At 43.1% G+C, this 25,692-nt stretch overlaps 1 protein-coding gene across 4 annotated transcripts in view; it reads left to right on the top strand.

Moving 5' to 3' along the window:
- Positions 1-25,692, top strand: part of LOC119436609 (helicase SKI2W-like) — a 285,769-nt gene that overhangs the window by 5,668 nt on the left and 254,409 nt on the right. For 2 of the 4 annotated variants that reach the window (XM_049659011.1, XM_049659014.1), the window contains exons 1-5: positions 978-1,100; positions 4,831-4,948; positions 18,007-18,116; positions 22,195-22,312; positions 22,776-22,833. In XM_049659011.1, coding sequence (XP_049514968.1) covers positions 1,099-1,100; positions 4,831-4,948; positions 18,007-18,116; positions 22,195-22,312; positions 22,776-22,833 — 406 coding nt within the window. In that variant the 5' untranslated portion in view covers positions 978-1,098. Of the gene's footprint in view, positions 1-977; positions 1,101-4,830; positions 4,949-18,006; positions 18,117-18,884; positions 18,998-22,194; positions 22,313-22,775; positions 22,834-25,692 lie in introns of those variants that run through there. The other 2 variants (XM_049659019.1, XM_049659021.1) reach the window with 2 other exon arrangements.

The raw sequence follows: 25,692 nt of genomic DNA, 5'->3' as shown, positions 1-25,692 counted from the left end.
CGGGTGGCGCAGTAACGGGCGACGTGGCCGATGCGGTGACAAGTAAAACATATTGGTCGATCGTCAGGGGTTCGCCACACAGCAGGGTTGCGATATCGAGTAGCGAATCGCTGCTCTTGATAGGAAGAGGGCGGACGCCACGAAGTTTGTGTTGGGCTGGCAACGGGGGGTGCAGACAGAGTGAATGCCCATGTTGGCGAGCTCCTGCTGGACAATGGCTTGAACGAATGGAGCTGTAATTGAGCTCGAGTCACCGGCGTGAACTGGAGCAGGGGGGTCATGGCCTCAAGTTCGCGGCGTATCTGGTGGAACTGACGGCTGTGCAGCCGTGCGGTCTTCGCAAGAGGACAAGAGGACGGAAGCGCTGACACTCCTTTATAATTAGCGTCGACTGTAGAACAATTTCTACACATTCAAACGCTGCAGGCGTCGTCGGTGATCCCTTTCAAGATATGCCCAACCTTGTCCTCCGGCATCTTGGCGTCGGCCTTTCGGCATAGCGCTAATACGTCTTCTATATTGCGACGTAAGATTCAGTAGCCATCTGCACACGTGACGTGAGCGTCTTTGTCGCGGCGATCTTCCGGCCAATGGGCTTCCCAAACAATTCTCGGAGTTTTTCTTTGCAGGTGTCCCAGCTCCCAATCTCAGATTCGTGGTTATCGAAGCATACCTTCGCAGAGCCTTTCAGGTAGAAGATCATATTTGCCAACATCATGGTAGGGTTTCATCGGTTGTTCTTACTCACGCAGTCGTACTCCGCCAGCCAGTCTTCAACGTCCGCGTCACTGTAACCGGAGAACGTGCCAGGATCCCGGGGTTGCACAAGCACGACCGTTGAAGTGGCGGGCGCTGATGTAGACGCTATTGTCCTCCGCCATTGCAGACAGATGTCCGAAACGACGCCGCTGCGAAGTTCCATTGGGAGGCGAGACGTACCCCGCACCTCCACCAAAGTGTGACGGAAGCGAGATGGAGGCAAAGGATATATTTACAAAATATATACAGAGGAGGCTAGGGCAAGAGATGTCCGATCCGGCCCAAGTGCTAGCGTCTTCATCGTTGTCTTTGTCGCTCTGCCAAGCATCGCATTGATCCATGTATGAATCGCTCCGTAACAATACGATACAAAAATGTATTATTTTAGTGTCCCCAGCACCCACTGGTGGGGCAAAAAGTGCATGCAGTCACGTACTCTAGGTGTCGTGTTTCAATTGTTGAGCACTGCACATATACACTTGTTTTATGTTTACAAGGTCAGATATATGTCTATGGTTTGTTCCTTCATTGTGACATTTTTTTAAGCATGACTGTGTGACTTGAGCTTATCTTAGCAAAGGAGACATGATTTTCTGCTCATTGTTCATGAGAGAGAGAGAAAAAAAAAAGGCATTACGTACAGTTTGAATAACAAGCACTTTAATTTCTTCTGCTAAAGTTTTGGTTTGTTGTGATAACAGGAATATGTCTGTCCTAGTGAAATGTAGATACTCTGCCAGGTTATTCCAGTCACTTTTTTTGGTTTTTTTTTCTTCTCATTATTTTTTAATGAAAGAAGAAAGGCACAGAGTGGCCTTTTGGGCTGCCATTTTATAGTTTGACTATATCTAGCATGGACTCAGGTTCTTTCGTTTTATCTTGGTGCCCTCTTTTCATTGAACAGGAAAACAAACTTCTGCTTTCACTACAGAGCAAAGTGAGAATTCCAAGTTCATTGTTATGCAACATCCACCAAATTGAAAACTCCTTTTAGCTTTTATAAAGGGTGCTGGGTGGAACCAACAGTAACTCAAACACTATAGAATGCTCTTGCAGCAAAATTAATGGAATACCAACTAGTCCAATCTGCCACCCTTTTTTTTGAGTGTAACATAGTTGAGTAAATATCCTCTCAATGTCACAGCTACCCTTTGCAGTGCAGAGCAGCGTCAGAGCTTGGTTCATTTCATATAGCTCATTTCCGCTGTTTACATGTGTGCAACATGCAAGAAATGCAGTGCATTGGGTCGTCGTCATATTCATGTAAATGTGGCTATTAAAGAAGCAACAAGCTTTCATTCACTCAAAGCCAACAGGCGCTGAATATATTATATATGCTGGTTTTCGCTTGAGTGTTTAAAGAAAAGTAAGCATACATCATAGTCATATGTGAGTAATATTACTAATAAGGTATATCTTGACCACTTGTTCAGACAAGATGGGCATTGTTTATTAGTTCTTTAAAGCCTGGCATTTATTATTATTGTTTGCTAAATGGCACACTTTGGGGAGAAATCGGGCTCAACCCAATTTTAATAAAATTTGTTCGGCGTCCAAACATTGTGAATTATCAGGTTTTACCCGAAAACGAAGGACCCTACCTCTATGTAAATAGGGGTTGCAGTTAAAAGTCTTGTTAATGACCATCTATCAATATATATATATATATATATATATATATGCTAAAAAACCAAACTATAAAAAAAGTTAATGTCCTTCGGGGCTTATTGTCCCCCCCCCCCCCCCCCCTAAAATAATTGTCATATATCATGCGTACCTTTCTGTGACGCCTCCAGTTCATGAATGGCATGTCCATTATCGATGTGACATAGCATTCTTGACAGATAAGCAGACCTGCCAACCTTAAAAGTTGTAAAATTATACTGCAGTTGAAGCCAAATAATACTAAAAACTTAATGAAAAAACACTAAAGATTGTTTCATAATTGAAATATTGACTATTTATGAAAAAAATGTTCAACTTTATTTTGTACGGATGCTACAAACAGGCATTCTGCTTACAGCTAGAATTATCTGTGCCACAGAACGGAAACGTTCATAAAGGTAATTCATGAAATATTCACGCAACAATGGTAGAAATTTTGGTTGCAGTTATTCAATAATTCTCTTAGTGGGTGGAACTGCAACGGTGGTTAGGTCGAAATAATAGTTTGAAAAACTTGGCTCTCAAAATTAGGCTCTGAAAATCTGTTAACGAGTGTACCTGTATTCTTCAAGAATCAGTTTTGCCCTAGTTGAAATCAGTTTTACCCTAAATTGGACGCAATACGATTATCATAAACAAGCATCCAAAAATCTAGCGTTTTACGATAAACTCGTAAAAATTGGCAGTTATGGTGAAGTTGCGGGTGTAGAGTTTTTCAGAAAAAAAATGTTTTGTTAGCGAGACAAATGACAATTATTGTTTCAGGACAACAGATACCCCAAAGGGTGTAACTTATGCCAGTGTAGTGGTGTGGAAATTAAAAAGAATTGTTGCCTGAGAAATATTCTTGCTTTGTTATTATTTCTTTCTGAAATAAGTTTAAGAGTTTTGCAGATCTTTATTGGCAGATTGGAAGTCACTTTGTGATAGCTGTTGAAATGGTGCATAATTACATTTGGGTGTGAATTCAGTGGTAGGTATGAAAATTGTTTTTAATGGAGAATAAATGGGAAAATAGAAAAGGTCCATGAAACGATGGTTTACAAATATGTTTAATGGTATACTAGAGAACACGCCTCTGGGTCCAATCCATAAAATTGAGATAAACAGGGGACCTGGCAGAATAGGAAAAATATAGAAATACTGTCACAGGTTTTTTATAGGGTGCAAAACGTGAATATTGTAAAAAGTCTTTAGCTGTATCTGGTAACATTGATGCTGATAAATTGTGGCACAAATTATTGCTTAAGCTGCACTAAGCGTTGATTTGAAATATTGTTCAGTGATACTATCATTACAGCCAAGCCGTTCGACCACCTTTAGCGCACACATTATTATCATCACCATTGAATCGCCTACATCAATCTGCAGCCAAACAAAAGTAAAGTGTTCTTTTGTCGAAAAGGCAGATTGTAAAGTTTTCTTTGTGGTTGTAACACTAAAAAGATCAGTGCAAGCAATTTCAACTACCTTAAAATCAGACAAATTAAATTTGTGCCAAAATCTAAAAAGCATTCTATTGGTGCTCGCCAAAATTCTTTGAAAGAGTACTGACACATATTTTAATAGTTGTAGAAACCTTACCTCGTGCTTCTCACACATAAGATCACACTTGGCAACTATGAAGGTTGGAAATCATATTTTAATTTGATACCAAAGTTGGTCTGAAATGCTGCGTTGGTATTATCAATATTATCACAACATCTTGATAAAGAACAAAATTTACTAACATTGTGGGGCAGTAAGGCTAGGCATGCAACTTCACTTATAAAAAAAACGAAGAGTGCTGTGCGTGTGTTCTGGTTACGCTCGCGTGTGGCACCTACAGCAATTACAGGGACGTAGCAAGTTGTTTGATGTATTATTATGCCATGACACATCCGCCTCCTGGGTAATTGAAACCGAAACTGGTTCATAGAAATCAGTACTGTAGGGAATTATTTAGCGTGCTCTGACGCTTGCCAGTATTTTTTCTAGAGCTTGGGGGGTTTAGATCGTCATCTAATGCAGAAAAAAAATTACTAGTAGAAAATGTCAGTACTCATTATTGTTAACCTCTGTAATACTTCCAAATGATATGTAGTGGCCTGAAGTTGTAGTCGTGTAAGTTGTGCAATAAAAAAAATTATTGAGACATTTTATTTTAGTGTTGATTATAGCTTGAAATTTCAATATAGTGTCAGTGAAAGGCAAAAAAATTCCAGAAATAAGAATAAAATTGCCTTGAATTAGCTTTGAAATAAACTAAAAAACACAGAATGTCAATCTTATGTCGGCCTAAGCTTTTACCATAAAAATGGTGTGGTAGCTCTGGCTGTCTGGTTTAATGGAAGAGCAAGGTCCATGACTGCTGTTAGTTTCTGGCATTATGATTATCATGCTCATGTACTATTGCTGCTGTTTCAGGGGAGAAGCTTGCAACGCCATGGAAAGTCTTCCACAACATTTGCGCTTCAAGGAGCTGTGGGGTGGAAAGGATGTTGATATTGAACCTGGGCAGTGTTCCAATCTCTTTGATTCGCTAGTAAGTGGCAGCATACTTCCTTACACCACTGTTTTGGTAATGAACAGCCTTCCTCAAAAGTTTTCAGCTCGCTTCACAAGTGGCAAGGTCTGCAAGATTTGTCACCAAGCTGTGTAGCTAGGATCTTCCAGGACAGCTGCCACTTGGGATCTAAAAAAAAAATAAGCAAGTCCAGCCGCTTCTGATGGGGGCAAAATTCAAAAACATTGGAGTACTGAGATTTGTATGTATGACGAAGAACCCCAGGTGGTCAAAATTAATCTGGAGCAGTCCACTATGGCATTTCTCAGAGCCCTGTGTTGCTTTGGGATGTTAGGCCCTTGTCAATTATGCAAGAAGTCTTATGCATGTGCAGGATAAAGGCATATTCACTGCGAGCAAGTCGTAGTGTGTTATATAGTATGACAACATACTGGCAATACGTCCACACAGGAAGAAATGGTGCAAGCTGAGTGCATAGAGAAGGAAGAGCACATTCATTGCATTGTAGAACCTTGTTGATACCAAAATATTTTACTTATTTGGAAAATTATTAAGTAGATTAGGTGATCTTGATTGGTATTGCAGGCATGCGGTGTGCAATGTTCTACTGTTTACAGTAAAAAACAAATGACTACAAAGTTTCTTTTTGTCAAGCTTCCCCTTGCAGGGGTTGGATTGCTTGCATCACCCAGGTACTTCGTGGTAGGGTAAGGGGTGTAGCGCAGGAAATGTCTAATTGTATTCATAGCACAGCTCCAAATATAAGTGCAACATTTACCTTTTGGTAGAAAACTACTTCAGAAATAAGGTAACCTGCATTGTGTTTATGCAAATATCATATTTGTCCTACCATTTATTGTCATAGGACATTGGTAAATAAGATGAACTCGGAAATTCTCAATGTTCAAATTATTAACACTATTCATAGTAAAAGATATGTGAAATATTTAACTTGCAAAAAATATTTGTTCAACTCATGAGAGCTTGTGTGCTGTGCAAAACTGATGGGGATGAGAGGACAGCATGTTATGTAACACCTTGTCGGTGTCTAAAAAAGAAAGAGGTTTAGAGGAAGGTGGTGTCTACCGTCATGCGCTGTATATGATCTCCATGAATAAACAGCTGGGTGCCAATCGTTAATGATGAGCACTTGCTTTTCAAGGTTAAGTGGCGCCCACATTAGACGTGAAGCTTGTTAAAGATTTTAAAATAAGTTCTAGGGCTTTATGTGACACTGACATTGAGGGGAAATTGGTCGGCAGTTTAAGAAATATTTGCATCATGGAGATTCCTGAATTGGCACCACCATTCCCATTTCCTGGTCATGTAGTAATATGATATGTTTGTATGGTTGCGTTATGCAAGAAAATTTGTTAGCAAAAGTTCGCTATTAAAGCGATCGATTTTGTTGGTAGACAACTTGGATGCTGAATAGGTGTCATTACTTAATAGAATGTTGTTTAATTGGTGTTGCAAGTACCTGGCCACCTTCAAGTTATGCAAGCCGTTTTCTGTAGTGCCCAAGTTCACCTTTACTTGTTGCTTTGGAGCAAAGTATACAGGAGGCTTCAGCCAACTTATGCCAATCCTTAGAAAAAAGGTGCATGCTTTGCAAAGGCACCCCAAAAAAATATACTGGCAACTCAGTAGTTCACTGTCCTCTTGAGCTACTCAAAGCATTGCAGTGAGCATGAATAATTAACAATATTTTGGAGTATTGATTTAAATGAAAAACATATAATAGAAAAGTTGTAAAGTGTATTGAGAAATAGGCAATCGATTTCTTTTTATTGAGAGAGCTGTTTGAATTTTTCTTGGCTCCAAAGAAAACACGTGTAATCTGAAGAAAGTGCCTTATGATCAAGTGCTTGCGTGCAGCAACATTTGTGGCGTCTTACAAGTGTCAAATAAACAACCTGTGATTCCATACAACGCTGTGACTATGGAGGAATGAAGAGAGTGCTTTTGATATTTGAGCACAAATAGAATGAGACTTTATTTTTAATATTATGCTGGTACGGAGATCCGAATAATAATGCAGATAAAAATAAGGTTGATATGACCTCGCTATAGCTATAATGAACTTGCCCAGTTGCATCCAGTGGAAAGCCAACAAGAACCTAGTCCAGGGCACTCTGACCCTTCTGCAGATCCCCCCCCCCCCCTCGTTTCTAGTTTTCATTGCAACAACATACAAAACATACGCAAATAAGAAAAGTAAAGATTGCGTAGGGGGCAGGTGACATTGGCCTACTTCCGCCTGAGAATTAGAATTGTCTGCTACAGCTCTGGTGATGGCTGCCGATGGAACGCAGAGGGGATCTCGCTTGAAAATAAGAGGAGCGATGTCTTCTTTGGTGGTAGGAGCATAAATGGTACCAGCGCTGTATTACGCTCGTCTTGGCACTGCACATGTGTGCAGGGAGTAAACTGCAGTGACTGCATGCTCTAGAAGACGCGAACGCTGCACGTCATTGCCATCGCCAACCTCCTTGGCCAGCACAACAATCATCTGCAGTTTTGAAAAGAAAGACACTTTCAGGGTCAACTGCAGTTCCGCATTTGTCTGACAGCCAAGCTGTTGTGTATAATTTGCCTAGAATTGTAGCAGCAAAATAACCGAACAAGCCGAGATCCAGAAAAAAAAAATATTGCGAATGCAATTGAATGTGCCTTACAATGTTTCAAAATTATCAAGACGTCTGTTGTCAGAAAGCCACCATGTCAAGTTTAATTTCGTTGTAGTGGTACCGTCTCCACCTCCCACACCGAAAATGTGGGTTCAGTTTATTTGCGATGTCGATATACTTTTTTTTCCCCTTAATTTTAAAACAAATTCTTGAGTAGAGGAAACGTTACAAATAGCCCATTTCACATTTGCAAGTTAGTGGTGGCTTAAGCCTAGCTGCAGCTGCGCTTATTTTTTTACGTTGACGGCTGCAAAGAAATGTCACGAGCATGATATAGAAAGAATCATAAGCGTGTATATTATTAGATATTTACATGTTATAAGGTGATTATCAAACCGAAATATAATACTGGAAACAGCTACATTGTAATTTGTACATTGGATATTGTGGGGATGCGCGACTCTCACGCGTCCCCTGATGTTGTTTTCCCCGCATGTCTCCTGTAGTCCGGCTTCTCTGCGTGGCTAAGCCCGGCGGTGGTTGCGGCGCGTTGCGAGAGATGGCGCTAGTGTCGCGATGCTAACGGCACCGAATGGCGGGGTAACTTGGGAGAAAAAGGTCGAAGGCGCTCTCTTTGGATTGGGATCGGCGGCCAACACGCACGGACGCTTCGCGCGTGCGCCGGCCCGCTTTGCGCGACCGTCGTGCGAGGCTAAGAGCAGGACACCGGTATGGACGAACACGGATCGTTCGAGCGTGCTACCGTTCGCGTGACTGTACACGTGAACGACTAGGCGATGGTGTCATAGCATGGGGCGAACGTATTCGCTCGCTATCGGGTCGCGGTGAGTCGGACTTCCTTGATTTATCGCGCGCCCGTGTGAATGTTCTATTGGTTGTAATTCGGCTAGTGTGCATTAGTGTAAGAAAGGTGCAATAAATGCCCTTTTGATTGTTTGCACTACTGTGTTGTCGTTCCTTTGTCCCAAGAGCCCGTGTGAGACCCCACAATATGCGCTCGCAGCAATGTGGCGAATGCTCGTTGCGGCGTCTGCCTCTTTTTGTTTTCTGTAGGCCAGTGAACATTGTGTGTCAGGCCGCCGCGTCTCCATCTGCCACATGAAGTTCACCTTGAAAGTTCGCTCCATGTAGCCCTTGCAAGAAAAACTGCATAGAAAAGAGACTCAGGAACTCACTCGGTTCAAATCAACCTAAAGTAGACAACACTTGCGGCACCGCATGAAGGAGGCGGGACATAGTGATGGCCGCATGGTGTAAAAGTTGAGGGGGAATGCCGTGGCTTGACAGGAGGGTAATGTTTAACCACTCGTACCTGTGTTATTATAGCGTGCTGACACATAATTCTTGCGAGAAAGCATTCCTTGAGAGATAACCTCTGTGTCTAGGTGTACGACATAAACCTTTTCAGGGACTCTTTAAACCAAAAACGCTGAACCCTATGTACAGTTAAACCTGGGTATAACGAAATTCACAAATTCCCAAAAAACTACGTTATAAAGAGGATTTCGTTATATGCAGGTTCGACACGAAAATTCGAGAAAGAAACGCTTACCGTATTTACTCGATTCTAACGCGCCCTCAATTGTAACGCGCACCTGTTTTCCATTTTCGTTGAAGCACTCATCCTTGGAATGCCACACCAGGTACCGGATGCGTGGACGCGTGTCGTTTCGCACAAGCGCGAGGCATCGGAAACGAAGAGCGAGCGACACGATGGGCGTCGTAGCGTCGTATAGTGTTACAGTATAATCCCGCTGTTACGTTCCTGGGGGCTGCGTTTTCCCGGCTGTTACGTCGTTTTCGGCCGGTCCTCGCACAGCTCCCATAGAACCCAATGCATTGGTAACCCCGCTGTTGCGTCGCAACTGTGAACTGCCACCCCGCGCCGGGCCGAGTGGCCATTTTGACTTTTCATGTCGCTTGGCTTGGTGGCTTGACGATGGCATTGGCCGCCCGAAGTGCCGGGGGCGACAACTATGACGTATTTTCGGTTTCCGCCAGCAAAAGAATGGCCCTTGAGATCCGTATTTGCTATTTAAAGATGGTGTTAATGACTCGTTGTGGCCCTAAAATTGGTTTTGGCTCATAGATATTCCGTATAGTCCAAGGGCGATAACGCGGTCTCCGCGCGCCGTATGCTGTATGTGCGAGCCGACGACCGCGTCTAAATCTCGCGTGCGCACGAAAAGCAGGGAGGAAGCGCGCCTTCTTCCGTTGCGCTCGAGGCACCGGCGAGGGGGGAGGGATAGCGGGGCGGCGTTGTACTGTACTCTGGCATCAACTGCGTACTGCGCAGTGGCGCGCGGTCTAGCAGTGTAGGTGTGTCGGCGGCTCGTAGCTTTGTGCGTGCTGTGTGTTCTCGGCGCTCAGTTTACGTTCAAGCGATAGACAACAACACGAAGGTCACTTCGCTCGCTTCTCCAGCGGCGCTTCCACACGCCGCCAGCGTTTGAAAGCGCGTGTCCGCGCTCATCGAGTGTGATGTGTCACAGCGCGTACCAGCGCGTCGGCAACATCAACTGGAAAAGGAGAGAGTCCCGGCTTGGCGGGCTAGGCCAGCTGCAGCAAGCGGCAGGATCAGGTTTGAATGAAGGGAGGGGGAAAAGGTCACGCCCGCGGTGGCAAGATCGCCGGGTCGAGGGATGCAGGCCCGCCTCGCACACGCACGCACGCACACGTGCGCTTGCTTCGCATTCCGTTGCGGCAGAGAAGGTGCTTCCGGTTGCTGCTCGCGCAAAAATGACAAAATTTGGGGCGAAATCCCTAGGTTGTCGGAGGGGAAAATTTGTTATATCGAGGGGGTCTCCCGCTGCCACTTCATTACATAGAGGTCTCAAATACATGTGCTTCTATGGAGTAACGGCGGGAAATAGAAAAACTTCGTTATATCCAGGAATTCGTTATATGGAGGTTCGTTATAAGCAGGTTTAACTGTATAAAATTGTTGCTGCTGTGCATTTTCTATGTTGTGAAGACGGCATCTATTTGGGGCATGAAAATGTCACTTTCATACTCCACGTCATTACCGTATTTTCTCGAATCTAGGCCGACTCCGATTCTAAGCCGACCCCCCAAAAGTTCGAAATCAGAAAAAAAAAAAAAAACTTACCTCGAATGTAGGCCGAACGAAAAAGCGAGGACAGCATTCGCAAAATGAAAGAGCATTTATTAAATATGAACATGCCGAGCTCATTCTATGTCACCATTGCTGCTAGCCTCGTCGCTATCTTCCTTACTGCTGACATCTTCAAACAGTGCGCTATGTTCAGTACCATCCAGCGCATTAGAGATGCTGCATTTTTGGAAGGAGCGCACGTTGCGGCGCACGCAAAAACCATCTCCCGTGGCCCCCTCCTACGACAGACCCGGCTTGAACGTTTGACGATGCCTCTACGGCTAGCACAACTACTGTATTTACTCGATTCTCACGCTTCCTCGATTGTAACACGCACCCGTTTTCCGTGAGGAAAAAGTCCTTTACCAGTACCGCGCACCTCATGCTTTCAAACTGAAATACAACTATCTGTCATTTGGAAAAATAATTTCCTCCCTATGCACTGATGTTGCGATGAATAAAAAAAAAAATCGGAGTTTCGCCAGAAAGGCGATGCATCGAATGCGGTAGCAAATTAGTAGACCGCTATTAACAAGCACGGTGTCACGCGCGCTCAAGCAAACATGAACACATCTCGCTCGTTGACCGCGGAAACGAACTGTCAAAACGCTGGAGACGAAGCGCGCCTTCGTGCTAGCATGCCTCTCGCTTCAACGCGGCGAAAACACGGCGCGCGCTCGTCGCAGATTGCTTTCAAGATAGGGCCAAGGCGATCGTATCGCCGGAGCGGATCGTCGCAGATTACGGCCTGCTTCGGTCCACTGAAACCGTTCCGCATTGCTTTGCTGGCGAAAATCCTCTCCTTCTGTTTGCGCCAGTCCCGCTCGCAAGTTTCGGATTCTCCGAACGCCCGTGATGCGGCCCGATTTCCGTCCGTCTCCGCACAGATGATCACTTTCCTTTTAAATGCGGCATCATGATGAACTCGGTACTTCATGCTGATAGATAGAGCAGACGCTGAGAACGTGAAGACAGACGGTAGACTATTGCCTAAGCACGTGTACTGCAGCACACGGAGGAAGCTTCCGCATGCTACGGTAGCTAGGCTCGACGCGCGTGCGAGGCGGCCATTCTGAAATGCCGACGCAGATTTAGGGTCGTGTTGAACGTGCGCGTTAGATTCGAGTAAATACAGTATTCGTTTAGAAAGCGGCACTATAGTGGCATCGCCCATTTGGTGCCATTACGATAACGCCACACCGCGCGCCGATGCTGCACCATACCGATACTACAGTGTACTAGAAGGGGCTTCTAGTACACTGTACCGATACTACCGATACGACGCAGGGCAAAATGGCGACGTCGCTTGTGTACTTCAGTTGGCTACTGGCGCGGCTAGCAGCGGCTGCGATACTGACTTTCTAGATGGCGCTAACTATGCACCATATTTATCAGTTTCAGTTAAAAACTAGCGCGTTTTTTAAAATCCTCGAATCTAAGCCGACCCTGGACTTTCGTATGTGATTATTTGAAAAAAACTATCGGCCTAGATTCGAATAAATACGGGTATTATTGTTTTTTTTGGGGTGTGTGTGCTTATGTTAGTTTTGAGCAGTCAGCTTATTGCTAATTTAACTTGAGTGGCTGCTTAACTTCTTTATCGTATTGGATCATCCATTTTCAGCTAATGTTCGGAGTTGTGGATCTACATTATCTTGGCTATAATAATTTTAGCCCGACTTAGTAGTTGCGTGTTTAGATGGGACTAATTCTGCTGTTTTGTGTGCTTCATAGAGTTACTGTAGCTCCTTGAGATTTGCCAGTGGTGTACTTGTCCAATAGTTTTTAGAATTATCTTTTGCATTGTTGAGACAGGGCTGAAGTTCTGGCATGTGGCATGTCTTTTTGCCGTAGTGTTGTCACTGCTGTTAATGGAAAGTCTTTGTGCACAACATACCACAAATTGGCTGTAGTGCCTGATGTATCCTAATGGTTTATGTTCATACCATTTCTTCTTCAATCAAGAATATTTTTGCAAAAATCTGGTTACTTTTTGCATTCTTATAATCAAGTGTGGCAAGAGTCTTAAAACAGAGGCCAAAGGAGCAGAGAGTAGTTCAGTGTGGAAAAGATGGAAAGAGGCAAAAGATAAGACAGTTGCGCATGTGACAGGTTCAGATGGGGAAAAAGTGGTGATAAGGTAATGTGTGCTTACCAGTGGCGTAGCCAGAAATTTTGTTCGGGGGGGGCTCAGGTTGCAGCGCGGCCTCCTCCTTATAGAATTTGTCGAGGGATCAAATGCATGAATAATAACTGCATTGCCAATTCCATTGTATATTAGATGCTGCAAACGAAATATTGAACGCTATGCACTGTCCATTAAAACATGTATGTTGTCATAAAGGAATAAATTCGTATTCCCCAAAAATTGTGCCATAAATAACTGATATCAATGCTTCCACGTTTTTTTTTTGTTTGTCTAATTAATAAGTAAAGAAAACATCACATGAACTTTAGAACTATTGACCGTTTTCGCGGAGCAGTTTGTTTCAGAGAAACGAGATGGCGCTCACGGCGGCGCGCCATACCTCTCCTCAGCGACCGCGCACGAATACGAAACCATTACCGCTTCTACCTTGCTTCTGTGCGATCAGCTGTCGGAAATGCAACTGAGTTTTCGCTAACACACTGTGCTCCAATCATGCTAGATTGAATAATGTGGATTGAAGACGTGTGCAGTAGTTGGCTGCAAAAATAGTGACTGGCATGTTAAGGAATAGAATGAATCTGTGTGGCGAAGTTCGCGGACCGCTGCTGCAACTGTCCGAACGTGTTACCGGCACTTCGTGATGTACGGCTTTCCTCGAGGATACAGAAATTTGCTCATCCGCCAGCCTTGTATCGCTAACCTTCAAAGAAAGGGCTTCATCCCCAGAACGTCGGCAACAGTGAGTACCACTCGTTAAACAGTGACAAAGGGAGTAGCGCCGCTTCCTGTCATAGTAAGTTTCGCGCACGTTATCTATACACATCTGTCCAAATGGTAGGAAAACTTACGCCCACTCTATCGCCGACGTATCAAGAATAAGTGAATGGACTCACACTTGAATATATGGGCACTGTATACACACAATAAATGGCGGACTACACCTATGGCCAACCAATGGTCGAAGCTGAATGTTTCGTGATGGTCCACAAGAGTAAGCAAGTTACTAGCTGTAATATATATTTGCTACAAGGTATTACAATGTACAAAACAGCTACGTTTCAAGCCTTGTGCGCAGCAAGAACAAATCTATCGGATTCGGAACTGAGCACACCCACGAGTGATTAGGCAGAAAATAATCAGATAGTGGCCGCACCGAGGAACTTCACTGAGTCAGAAACTGACAAGCCACTGCTCCAAATTTTTGCCGAATAAAGAACAAAGAGCAAAACACACTAATCTTCACTGAATTCATAATCGGACAGCTTGGAATACATATTTAGCCCCGCTTTTAGAACAAGCACCGTATACGTTGCTTATGCCATTTGGACATAGCTTAATCAGCTCCGAAAGCGCTTTTGCATGTTCTCTGAAGCTGTGATCAAAGCTTTGTGTCGTCCATCTAGTCACCGTCTATGATATCTCCGAAAACAGAGGTTTTCTAAGCCGCGCCGGTGTCATACACTTCCATTGTAAACAAGGAGGCAACGAAGGCAGTTTAGGCAAGCAATGGACGCGTCACCACGTGATCAAATATGGCAGCGCCCACGGGATCGCCGCGAAAAGGGTCAATATCAGTTCGAAACCAGCAAAGCAGTACATGCAGCTTATATGAAAAGCGTAAAGGCCATGAAATGAATAAGTTGAGGACAAATATTTTGATGAATCTTTGTCATTCAATAACCTTGTTTAGATTTTCTACATATGCAACGCCCAGGAAGAAACCTCAATGACGCTATCCCTCGTTACAATCGATTGCGCAGGGGCAGCTGTAACTCGTCGTGTATTGTAATTACACCAAGATAATACTCGCAGCAGTGAGTACAAATAAAAAGTGGGAGTTCTGCAAATTATATATTAGAAATTGCGAAGATAGAATGGAATATACAAATGCGAAGATACAATTCGCTAAAGGGCAAAAAAAGAGAGTCGCTGGAAACAAAGTTCACTGCTTCTATACACAAAACCTCGCAATAAGATATTTAAAAATACGTATGAGTCTCCAATAAATCTACGTATTTAAGCAAACGTCAGTGTATATAATGCGTCAAAGAAGATAAATAAACACGTTGCTCAATCACACATAGTAAACTTTGCGCACAGAAAGACAGATGATCTAGGCAAGAACATAACTATGATCGCAGAAATCGTGATATGTACTTGGGCCATGCAGCGGTCGCGACAGCGCCATGTGGGTAGAATAATAGAGGAATAATGCATAAATCAGTACGAAAATGTGTAATTTCACTGCCTGCACAACGCCAACAATTATTCTGCACCCAAAATTAAAGGAGGGTATTCCTTCGTTTCAAAAAAGAAATAAAAGCAGGTAGCTGAAAATGAAAGAAAAGGACAAACGAAGGCCACAGATGATGTGGTAAGTTGAACTACCCAATATCCGAGTGTGTTTTTGGCGAACGCCGCGTGGGCCGGGCTTTCAATGAGCAAGGTCGGTCAAAATTGGTTATTGGTATTCTCGTAATTTTTGTATTCGTGTGATAATTGTGATCATGATGTTAACTGCTAGAAAAAACGGCGAAAATTTCTGCGGTTTTAAAAGCTAATGAACGGTCATACGTTTTCATAATTAAGAACTTATGGACCTGAATGAACAGTGCTTTTTACTTGCATTGATTTTTGCTGCTTCGCTATCTAAAGGACAAACTTCTCTCGGCGGGAAAGTTGAGCGAAGCGGTCACGTTGATGCCGAGGTCGCTGTGGGTGTATAGACGCGCCAGCCTAACCACGCGTTCCACAGACATTGTAGAGCGCAAGTAGTTTTTTAGTAAACTCTTGTTAAAAAATATTCTCTCTGCGCTAGCAGTGGGCACTGGAGGGGTGACTAGAAGCTGCAACAGTATTTACACATTTACATAGAACCTGCAGTCGCAATGAGAAAGAGCATTCCGGTTCTAAAACCTAAAACACTTCCTCGATGTCGTTGGCATCCTTGTTTAGGTACCTTGCACAAACAGTAGGCTGTTCGATTCCAGCGATGTCCGTCGTTTCGTCAGGAGGTATGGAGAAGCAGCCTGCTTTTGAATCTAGGCTTTCTTTGATAATGTCACCACAAGTTTCTATAATTTGGTTTTGTGCGTCTGGGCTTAAATACGAGGCATTAGTGGGGCAACTTTCCAAATGGTTCTTCAGATATGTATCTCCACAATCAGCTCGCAATCGAAGAAGCACTCTGAGAATGCCTGTGTTTTCAGCAGGGGCATTGCTTAAATCCATAGGGCCCCTGTTCCTGTGGCCACGGAGAGTCAGACCTTGTCGCCCGCAAAAAAAAAAAAAAAATCTCAATAATAGGCTGTTTACTTTCTTCTGTTTTCTCATATTTTACTTTGGCTGCCCTGGTCCAGCTGATTAATCACATTAGGCACGCTTCCTGAAAATGTTTGGAGACAATTATCAGCTGCTAGCTGACAGTCACGGTGATATTTAGTATTTTCATGTGTGTGGGAGATTGCGAGCGCGCGCTTCCATTTATGGAACGGCTTGGGCACGAGCGTTCCAGTGCGCGCATGTTGGCCCAAGTTTATAAGAACATTAACCCCATAAAGTTCTAGAATTGAAAATCTTTTAAAGCATGCCTTTGGAAATGTCAGCACACCTTTCGCGTCAAAAGTTTATGAGAACTTTATACCCATGAAGTTTCGTAATTGAAATCCATGCGCTCCATACATTCCGCGGCCGCTGCGAGATGCCGCAACGCGCCCGCTCGTTATCGAAAAGCCGTTGAAAGTTTGTGCTCGGATGGGGCTCCTTGCGTTATGCGACTCCAGGTGCAAAGGCGTTGTCACGAAATCCAGCCCCAGTTCGCAATGTTCGTGCCGAAATGTCTTTTCGAGCGTGAAAAAGACATTGTAGACAAAATCCAGAATGATTGCCGGCGTCGGTGGTAGTTTTGGTCGGTGGTGCATGCCCGCACGAAAAAATTTCGGGGGGGGCTGAAGCCCCATCAGCCCCCCCCTTGGCTACGCGCCTGGTGCTTACATAAGGGAAAAGAATACTGATACTGTAGTAGCATGATTCTGTGCTTGTTCAGCAACATTTGCAAGCAGTCTTCAGTGCTGATTGTCATGAGATTTTTGGAACATTTGCTGCTTATCTGGCAAAACAAACAACATGCAAAGAGGTGGGGAAAGAAGACGAAAGAGAGCACTTTCCATTCTGGTTCGATGACATTTGAATGCAATGTTCAGTACAGTCAAACCTTATTAAAACGAAGTCGCATCTGACACAAAAGTTCCTTTGCTGTATCTGATATTCTTTACAAGCTTATATTTGTTACATGTAAATGCTAATATCGATGAGAAACGTTGCAGGTTTACTTTTTTATATCCGTGTTCGTTACATCAAGGTTCAGAACATTAACTCGGTATCAGGCACATCCAGCCACGATTTTGTGGTGGTGCCTTTCCTAATGCTATTACTTGTCGCGTTTTGTCAGTGGTCAGAGCATGCTCCGCCCATGTTATCAATAGAACCAGGCGGCCATGAACGATGGATGATAAGAGTAGCATAGAATTGAATGGAAGGCATCTCTACAAAATCATAACCCTAGCTGAGTGTTGTCTGGCCTGTCCTGCTGATAGTTGACACCCTTGACTACATCAAAGCACTACAGATGATTGACATTTTCTTTGTACTATGGTAAATACAAATGTATAAGTGAAATGCAATAGCTTGTCTGGTATTTACAGAGACACCAGGCGAGGCTGCTCCATGTTGTGGTGACCACTTATATCAATAAGCAAAGGCTTCATCCCACTGGCAATCATGCCGTTCTGAGATTTTTTACATTTGAAGTAGTGTTCTGGTCTAACTGCTGAGTGAAGTGAAGTATAAAAATTATATGGGAAATTGCTCTGTTATTGGTCAAACGCAGGCTCCTCTTAAAATACCTAAATGCATAAAGTATAACTTTTAGCAATATATTGGCTGGGGTGTGGCAGTACTGCAGCAGTCCAGGATGCATGACAGTACATTTCACTGGTATGCTTTGCCTAAACAGAGAGAATGTTCACATTTTTCTGATATGTTATCACAAGGAAATTATGCTTCCTTGAAGAAGAAGAGAATAAGGAAAAAAAGGAAAAAAAGCTGGAATTGTTGAATATTTACAGTACTGTTTTAAAAGAAATTTGCTTGATCATTCCAGTTTCCATTTGGAATTCCACCAGTGATACCTGATGTTGAGGATCAGGCTAACGAAATTTTGGATGGTATTTGGGAAGGCTCTACCACACATTTCCCACATGGTTCACAAAGGTGAGCAGTTTACAACACTATTTAAAGGAGACCGTTTTATGCGATGCATTCTTTGTACGTCCACGGGAAAAATAAAGTGATTAGTCTAAATAAAATAGAAAGGAAAGAACATTTGAACTGGGTGAACTGCACTTGTGACCAATAAGTCTTATGTTATGACCTGGCTTTGTTGCAAGCGTTTCCTCTTTGCCAGCAGGACAAGTCCTTGTCTCTGTGTATTGCTGTCAATGAGCAGACAAGCTGTGGCTTGAACCAGCTAGACTTTAGTGTGGATCTATAGGAGATAGTGGTTGCTCAGATTGCTCCAGTGCAAATCAATCTCCATGTGGAAATATGGAGGCAGTAGTCGTTAATATATTAAAAAAAATTCTTTATTAGGATAGTGTAGTAACATTGGGTCTTCAACTTATAAGCACAATATTATGTGCAAGATAGATATTGACATACCAGTGGAACAAGTCAAACTGCTTGCTGATAATGTGAGCAGAAAGGCAGCAGTAGCTTTGCTAAGTTGTTATAGAGGTCACAAGTATGCCACCTTTGGGATGCCATTCTATTCAGCTCCTCCAGGCAAAATTGTGCAAGTTTTCCCATAGGTAGGGGTAAGGGTTCTTTGTTTATATAGTCACAAAAATTGACATACATTTTTTTGTTTTTATTTGCACCGAAAAATTCAGTTGATAATTTTTTACGTCAAGCTTACCTCTTTTTTTGTGAATATCTGGTTCCCTAATTATGTAGATGTTAAAGTGTACTGTATTATTTCAGATTATCCTCTTCAGCACTCCAGTTGTAACCAGTGCATAGAATAACAAAGTTTTCAAGAAGCAGTCTAGCAATTGCATGATGCCATATGACCATCTGACCATGCAGGAATTAAAGTTAGTGCATTTATTGTTTGAACACAAGTACAACGAAATTTGATTTATAATTTAGGCTGGTATAGAGCTAAAAGAGAAGAAAAAAAAAAGGCTAGGTTGACACGACCCCGCATTACAATCAGTGAAATTGCTTATCCACCACAGTTTCCACAGCACAATAAAGAATTTACCATGACCCCTCCATGTAGCCCCCACCTTCTTTTTGTTTTTATCTCAGCAGCAGGCAAAACAGATGCAAATAAGAAAAAAAGTATAGATTCTTTGGCGGCAGGTTGACGTCTGACGTTGAACTTGCCAGGCTCCTTACATTGGAGAACATTTATAGGCTTGGCACTGCGTGCCAATCGCCATCTTAGCTCTGTGGTAAATTTGCTTTTATTGACCTTTTTTGTTTAAAACCTAATTCTTTAAGAAATATTCGGCATACTTTTGCCGTTTTTTTATTTAACCCGTTGGCTTTCACATTTTGCGCACTTTGCGTAGCTCTCTATTCTGATTATTCTTGCCCCATGCGAGCACTACATGAACTTCCACCTGTTGTGTTTTTATATGATTCTCTACAATAATAAACGCTGAAAAAAATACGGACAAAGAAGTCTTATTTTCAATATGACACAGCACTTTTTAGTTCAGAACCTTAATTGGCAGCCACAGATTCATTTGTGTGGGAAAGCTTGAAACACTTAGCATGTAGACAACGGCATTGCACTTTTCACACTCTCACCTGCTGTCGTTATTTTTTAACTTTTTGTATGGCCCACTTTGCACTGCCGTGACGGATTTTGTTTGCCAGGATTTGGCAGAATATGACATGGGAAATGCACCCGCTGCATTTTGAGGCACACAGGTGTGAGAACACATGCACAAACATTGTACAAAATTATTATTACCAAAAATAAACAAAGCAGACCACCTCTGAAGTTAACACATCGTGTCATCTACTGACATTTCTAAACTTGTCCAGTGTATGTTGGCTACCACGACGTCCATGAATAACGTTTTGAACCAAAAATATCTTCTACCTGGTGAATTGCTGGCTTTGGCAATATGGACCCGTCTTATGCCTGGTGGTTTGCCGGCTTTGGCAGCTAATGGGCTAAACCAAAAACGTTTAGTCCCATCCATATGTAATTATTACGTTCATAGTGGGTGTGTTCCTGCAGTTCATCTCAGTTACAATTTCTTTTGCTCCCAGGAAAGTGTGTCTGATTTCACTGAACAGTTCAGGGATACTGTTCCTGTACTAAGATTTGTTCTTTGTTGAGCAGAAGTTCCTGATAGCTGTGGAACATAATTTAAGAAAGTCATATTTTTTTTGTTACAATAAAATTAAAACTCTGCTGAATCCTGTTAAAACTAAGAGTATGCACTCCTTAACTAAAACATTTTCAATATTGCAAACCCACTGCCCAAATGATTTATTTCTTGTGCACTTTGTTTGCGATTTGAGTGCCTGAAAGCAGTTAGCCTCTTAGCAGCTTTGTTGTGATCACGTGTCATTTTACAAAGCCATATTCAAATTTCAACTATGTGAACTGGGCTAGTTATGTTCTTAGGAGTATTTTTGTTGTGGTGTTGTGTGGCTTGACTTTTTAATGAATTGTAGAGATTGTTAATTTGAACTAGTATTGCAGTAGAATCTCCTAACAGCGAAGCTGTTGAAGCCAGCCATAATTTGTGCGTGTGCCACAAAATTATCATCATCAGCATTGGCTTGAGCGTCGTCGTCTGCTTCCGCAGTTTAAGCCAGCCGTAATTTGTGCGTGTGGCACGAAACTGCCGCGCCATAGCCATGGCAACCAGGCGACGCCACGCAGGCACGGCTCCGCCGAGCTCCCGCCAGCTGCGCGCTACTGCGCATGCGCCGTGACGTCATCCTGGCGCGTCTGCGCTCACCGGCCGAGAGAAATAAATAAATAAATAAAACAAAATGAATGTTCTTGGCAAGGCAGGAATGGAACCCGGGTACCCACGATCTGAAGGCGAGCGTGGTAACCAGTGTGCTATACACCCACTATGGGAACCATATGGTTGCATTGTACTGACGATTGCAACACAACTTCCTTTGGGATAGAGAAAAAGAAAATGAGAGAAAGAAAGAGAAAGAAGGAGAGAGAGATAACCTAGCTACAACCAAAAGATGCAATCAGTCGGCCAGCTTAGCTGCGTCTTGAGCTTTGCGCGGCCTAGTGCAAGCTTTCGCCTTTTTTATCATCATGGCCGTGTGGTGTATAGCGATTGTGCAACAAGAAGGTGTCACCACTCTGGCAGCGCATGATGAAGTTTACCCGATGTGATACCTGCAGCAGACAATAACAAGCAAGTGCAAAATGCTCACTGTGAGCAGATCTTTGCTCTAACGTTCATGCAAAATATGCACATGATTGCATAATTACAATACCTTGCTTTTTGTTGCTGCCTTGTCTAGTTGAGTTGGTGCTGCTTTGCATTTTCATTGGGCTTTTGTCAGGTGTGTGCAGCTGCCAAGAAGATTCTTTCTCAGAAATGTAATCATGGCCAGTACTTCCATGTAAATATTGTATGTAGGTTTACACAGTCTAGCTCATTTCTACTTGCACCTTCTGAATAATGGTCGCACTGTTTAGACATGCGAGCGTGTCAACAGGGTAAGCGGTCTCTCACTGCTTGATCATGCATCTTGCATAAAAGTAGGAGAGCTGAAACTGAAATTGGTAAAGGGATGCAATATAGAAGTGCTGAATCACTTCAGACTGGAAATATTTTTCAGAACTGCATTTGCACTTCTTTAGCAAAAAATATAAACTGTTAACAGAAAAGAAGGCCACACTTTCATTCTTGAATTTTGCATGGCATGCGTGGCACCAATGGCATCAATGGGGTTTAATGAATTTAAGTGTAATTTTGTATACTTTGACTATTTTTTATTTTGCAAAAAGCCCCAACACTGGCAGGCTGACTTGTCACGTGCTACTTCTGTATTCAATGTAATCTTTTATTGCCAAACACTTAATTAGTTTTGAGCAGGTGCTGTTAAAATTTATGAGATCATGGGAGCTGGGGTGGGAATTTTAAGGTGATCTCCCTACCTGTCTCTTTTTTTTGTTTTTGTTTCTGTGATTTTGTTTGTTTATTTTTGTGCCTATAGTCTCATTGCTTAACATTGCATGACTGTTGAAGCGGTTTCTTCGCTGACATCAGATTTCTTTTTTCTCCAGGTGCTTTTTGTCTCCTCCAAACATACACTCCTTGTTTTCGTGTGACGTTTCAATGGCCCCATCAGAGCTCAAGGTCTTAAGAAACCTTAATACAGGAACACTTGAAGGATATGAAGAGGTAAACATGGCGCTTTGAGTTAGTGCCTTTACAATCATTACGAACATTCTTTGTCCTCGTGTGCTAGGTCTTGACAGGAAGTGATGTTTTTCATCTAGCGGCAACAATTGTGCATTGAGTGCATTAAATAATAAATGGCATGTAATACTGCCTTGACATCCTTCTTTATATTCAAAGCATTTTGACAACACATATGTGGGTCAGCTACAGCAATATTAAATGAATTATAATCAGTTACTCTTCTTGCCTTCATGCAAAAGGTTTAGTCAGGCTATTTAATTTCATGGATGCAATCTGTAGCTGTATGCTTTTATAGCCTTTAGTTTTTTGTGTAGTAGTTGAATTTCTATCACATATAAACTTTCCTTAGTAATTGTGTCACATGAGCTACATGCTGGCTTGTTTTGCTCCTGGAGCAGGTAATAGTAGATGTGTTCATGTTTCTGTTACTCTTTTTTTCTAGGTGTTTACAGAAGAAGCTGCACTGGAAGATAATGAACCAGTAATAGATCTTACCAAAGGTACTTCATTAATCTTGTGGCTTTCTTGTTGTAAAGATATATTTTGTACAGTTTATCACGCTGCAGAAGATGCACTGGAATATAATGAACCACTGATAGATCTTACCAAAGACAGTTTTTCTAATTATTATGGCTTTGTTACTGTGAAGATATACTTTTTGCAGTTTATCACACTGCTTCTGTAGGGATGTGTTTATCAATGCAATGAAAAGAATCTACAGTGTGTGCCCATAGTACTACAAAATGAAATTTTTAATCAACACTACGTTATGGTCTGGCAGGTTTCTGAAATACCGTATACAGGGTGTTTTTTTTAGCTGCACCAAGTTTTTAACATTAGAAAAATATATATCTAGGTCACGTTATTGTTACCATTCGAGTGTACGGATTGGCGGCCTCTAGATACAGGGCAATTTCCGCACTTACGTGCGTAATTAGCGAAGTTACGCTAATTACTTTGGGGCCCGTCCTCGACACTACCTATTCCAACCATCAAATTTTGAATAGCGGAGTTCATGTGGGAGCTATACGAACAACAATTAGTTCCCCTTTGCAGGCTGCTTGAAACCGAAACTTGCCGCAAAAAGAGCGTCTGTGTCGTCGAAGTCGCCGCCCCTCTGCCTTTCGTCACGTCTCCGACGTGACCGCCGGTCTGGCCCCGCGAGCAGCTTGTTATCTCCTTGCTGTCTGCGGCATTGGCCTAACGCCTCAAGCCAGCGGGCCGCCAAATTTACTTCGTCATTCTGTCGGGTGCCACGTTGCGCTGTAGCGCCAACCCCGCTCCTTGGGCTTTTAGATACTACAGGCACAGAGTCGTATCAGTCTGTAGCGTGGACTGCGAACGCCACAGATAGCAAGGAGATAACGCAAGCTGCTCGCGGGGCCAGACCGGTGCTTACCTAGGAGATGTGACGAAAGGCAGGGGGGCGGTGACATCGACGACACAGCCGCTCTTTTTGCGGCCAGTTTCGTTTTCAAGGAGCCTGCCAAGGGGAACTAATTGGTCGCGTAGCTCCCACATGAACTCCACTATTCAAAATTTGATCGTTGGGATAGGTAGTGTCGAGGGTGGGCCCCAAAGTACTCATTTGCTGTAGCCACATGTTGTTGATAATTAGAAAGTTAATTAGCATAACTTCGCTAATTACGCACGTAAGTGCGGAAATTGCTCTGTATCTAGAGGCCGCCAATCGGTACACTCGAATGGTAACGATAACATGACCTAGATATATATTTTTTTAATTTTAAAAACTTGGAGAAGCTAAAAAAAAAACACCCTGTATATGTTTTGTGAATTATGCTACAGTGTACATTGCAACGTTACCCTTACTAATCCATGCGTTTAATCAAGTTGTTTTTTTAACTCAGCAATTCTTTTGTGTGTAATGACACTCATGCATTTCCTTAGCCATAATTTTTTCTTAGCAATTCAGAAGTTTATTTGGTGACATAAAATGACAAAACATAGACCATTCCCTGTTCTTGCGTGAAAGCTCAAAAAGGCAATAATTTTGCAGAACTTATCTTTTTCATTAGAGGGCATCTATGTGGTGGAATTGAGATAGGAATTATTTCCTTATTGCAAACACAAGTAACAACAAACCCTTGTCTGACATTACAACATGACATTACCTTTACCATAACTGTGAAAGAGATTAAGTACAGTAAAACCTCGATAATTCGAAGGTCGCCGGTCCGCGAAAATTCTTCGAATTAAGCGGATTTTCGAATTAACCGAAATGAATAATTAAAAAAAGAAAACAAGCAAGAACTTGCCGCAAAAAGAAATCACCTTTATTTTCCATGTCCGAGAAAAATTACTCAAAGTAATCACCGATGCGGGATTACTTGGCGCGCTGGTTCGCCACCCCTAGTGCCATGTTCTCCAGCTGGCTCAAAAAACGTAGCATACAAATATCACCCGCACTGCACTCAACAAAGTTGTGGACGATGTTCACGGAATCGATAACTGCCGCGAAATCGGGCGTGGTGGTGCTTGACTCCAAAAATTTGGACTTGCTGGATATTCCAGACTTCAAAAATGCACCATCAGGGTTCCCATTGAGTTCATGCATTTTCGCACCCAATTTTGCACTGGCTTGAATTCCAGTGGCTCGCTGTATAGCCTCCAAGATTGGAACGCGCGCTATCAATAGAGAATAGTAAAAACCAGTCAAAAGACGAAGGACAGAGAAGAGACGTGGCACACACGACGACTGCGTTTCTCGCGCGCACCGTATCTTGAAAGCGATCTCCAGACGGTGCTGACCTTTTGTATGCGCTGTGCTCTCGCCGCTCAGTTTCCGTTGAAGCGATAGACCGCACGAACCTTCGCTCGCTGCGGGCTGTGGCGGCCGCGCTCGCTCGTGCGCGCTGACACCACGCGTGTTAATTCAGTGAGTTTTTTTGCTCTCAAGTTTCGGTTGCTATTTTGAACGTGGCGTGTACACCGAGCAGGTGTCTCGGAGACCCATGTCTCAGTGATCGGCGCTACCTCTTGTACCTTCGCGAGAGCTAAGCGGTGCGAAGCTCGTTTCTCGGATCTCCATGGCGAACTCCGTTGGCGGAGATCGCCAACGCGGTGACGTTCGTGTCGACTGTACAGGGAGACGACGTCATTGCTGCGCAAATCCAAGCAAGTCGATCCCCTCCAAGCGTAATATGAGACAGGGCATTATTAGATATTTTTTTTTTAAGCCGCACTAATAACTTTTTTTTTTCGGCCGAACGAGTTTTCAGGACTATTTTTCAGTCCCCACGAGCTCGGAAAATCGGTTGGCGACTGTACGGAGCGCCCTAACCTAACCGCCGCACGTTGCTACTAGCCGGAAACTTCGAATTATCCGAATAGAGCCGCGC

This window comes from Dermacentor silvarum, chromosome 1, assembly GCF_013339745.2.
Source record: "Dermacentor silvarum isolate Dsil-2018 chromosome 1, BIME_Dsil_1.4, whole genome shotgun sequence".
NCBI classification, from domain to species: Eukaryota; Metazoa; Arthropoda; class Arachnida; order Ixodida; family Ixodidae; genus Dermacentor; species Dermacentor silvarum.
Note: the sequence above shows the minus strand (reverse complement) of the source record. Positions and strands in the feature narration are given on the sequence as shown.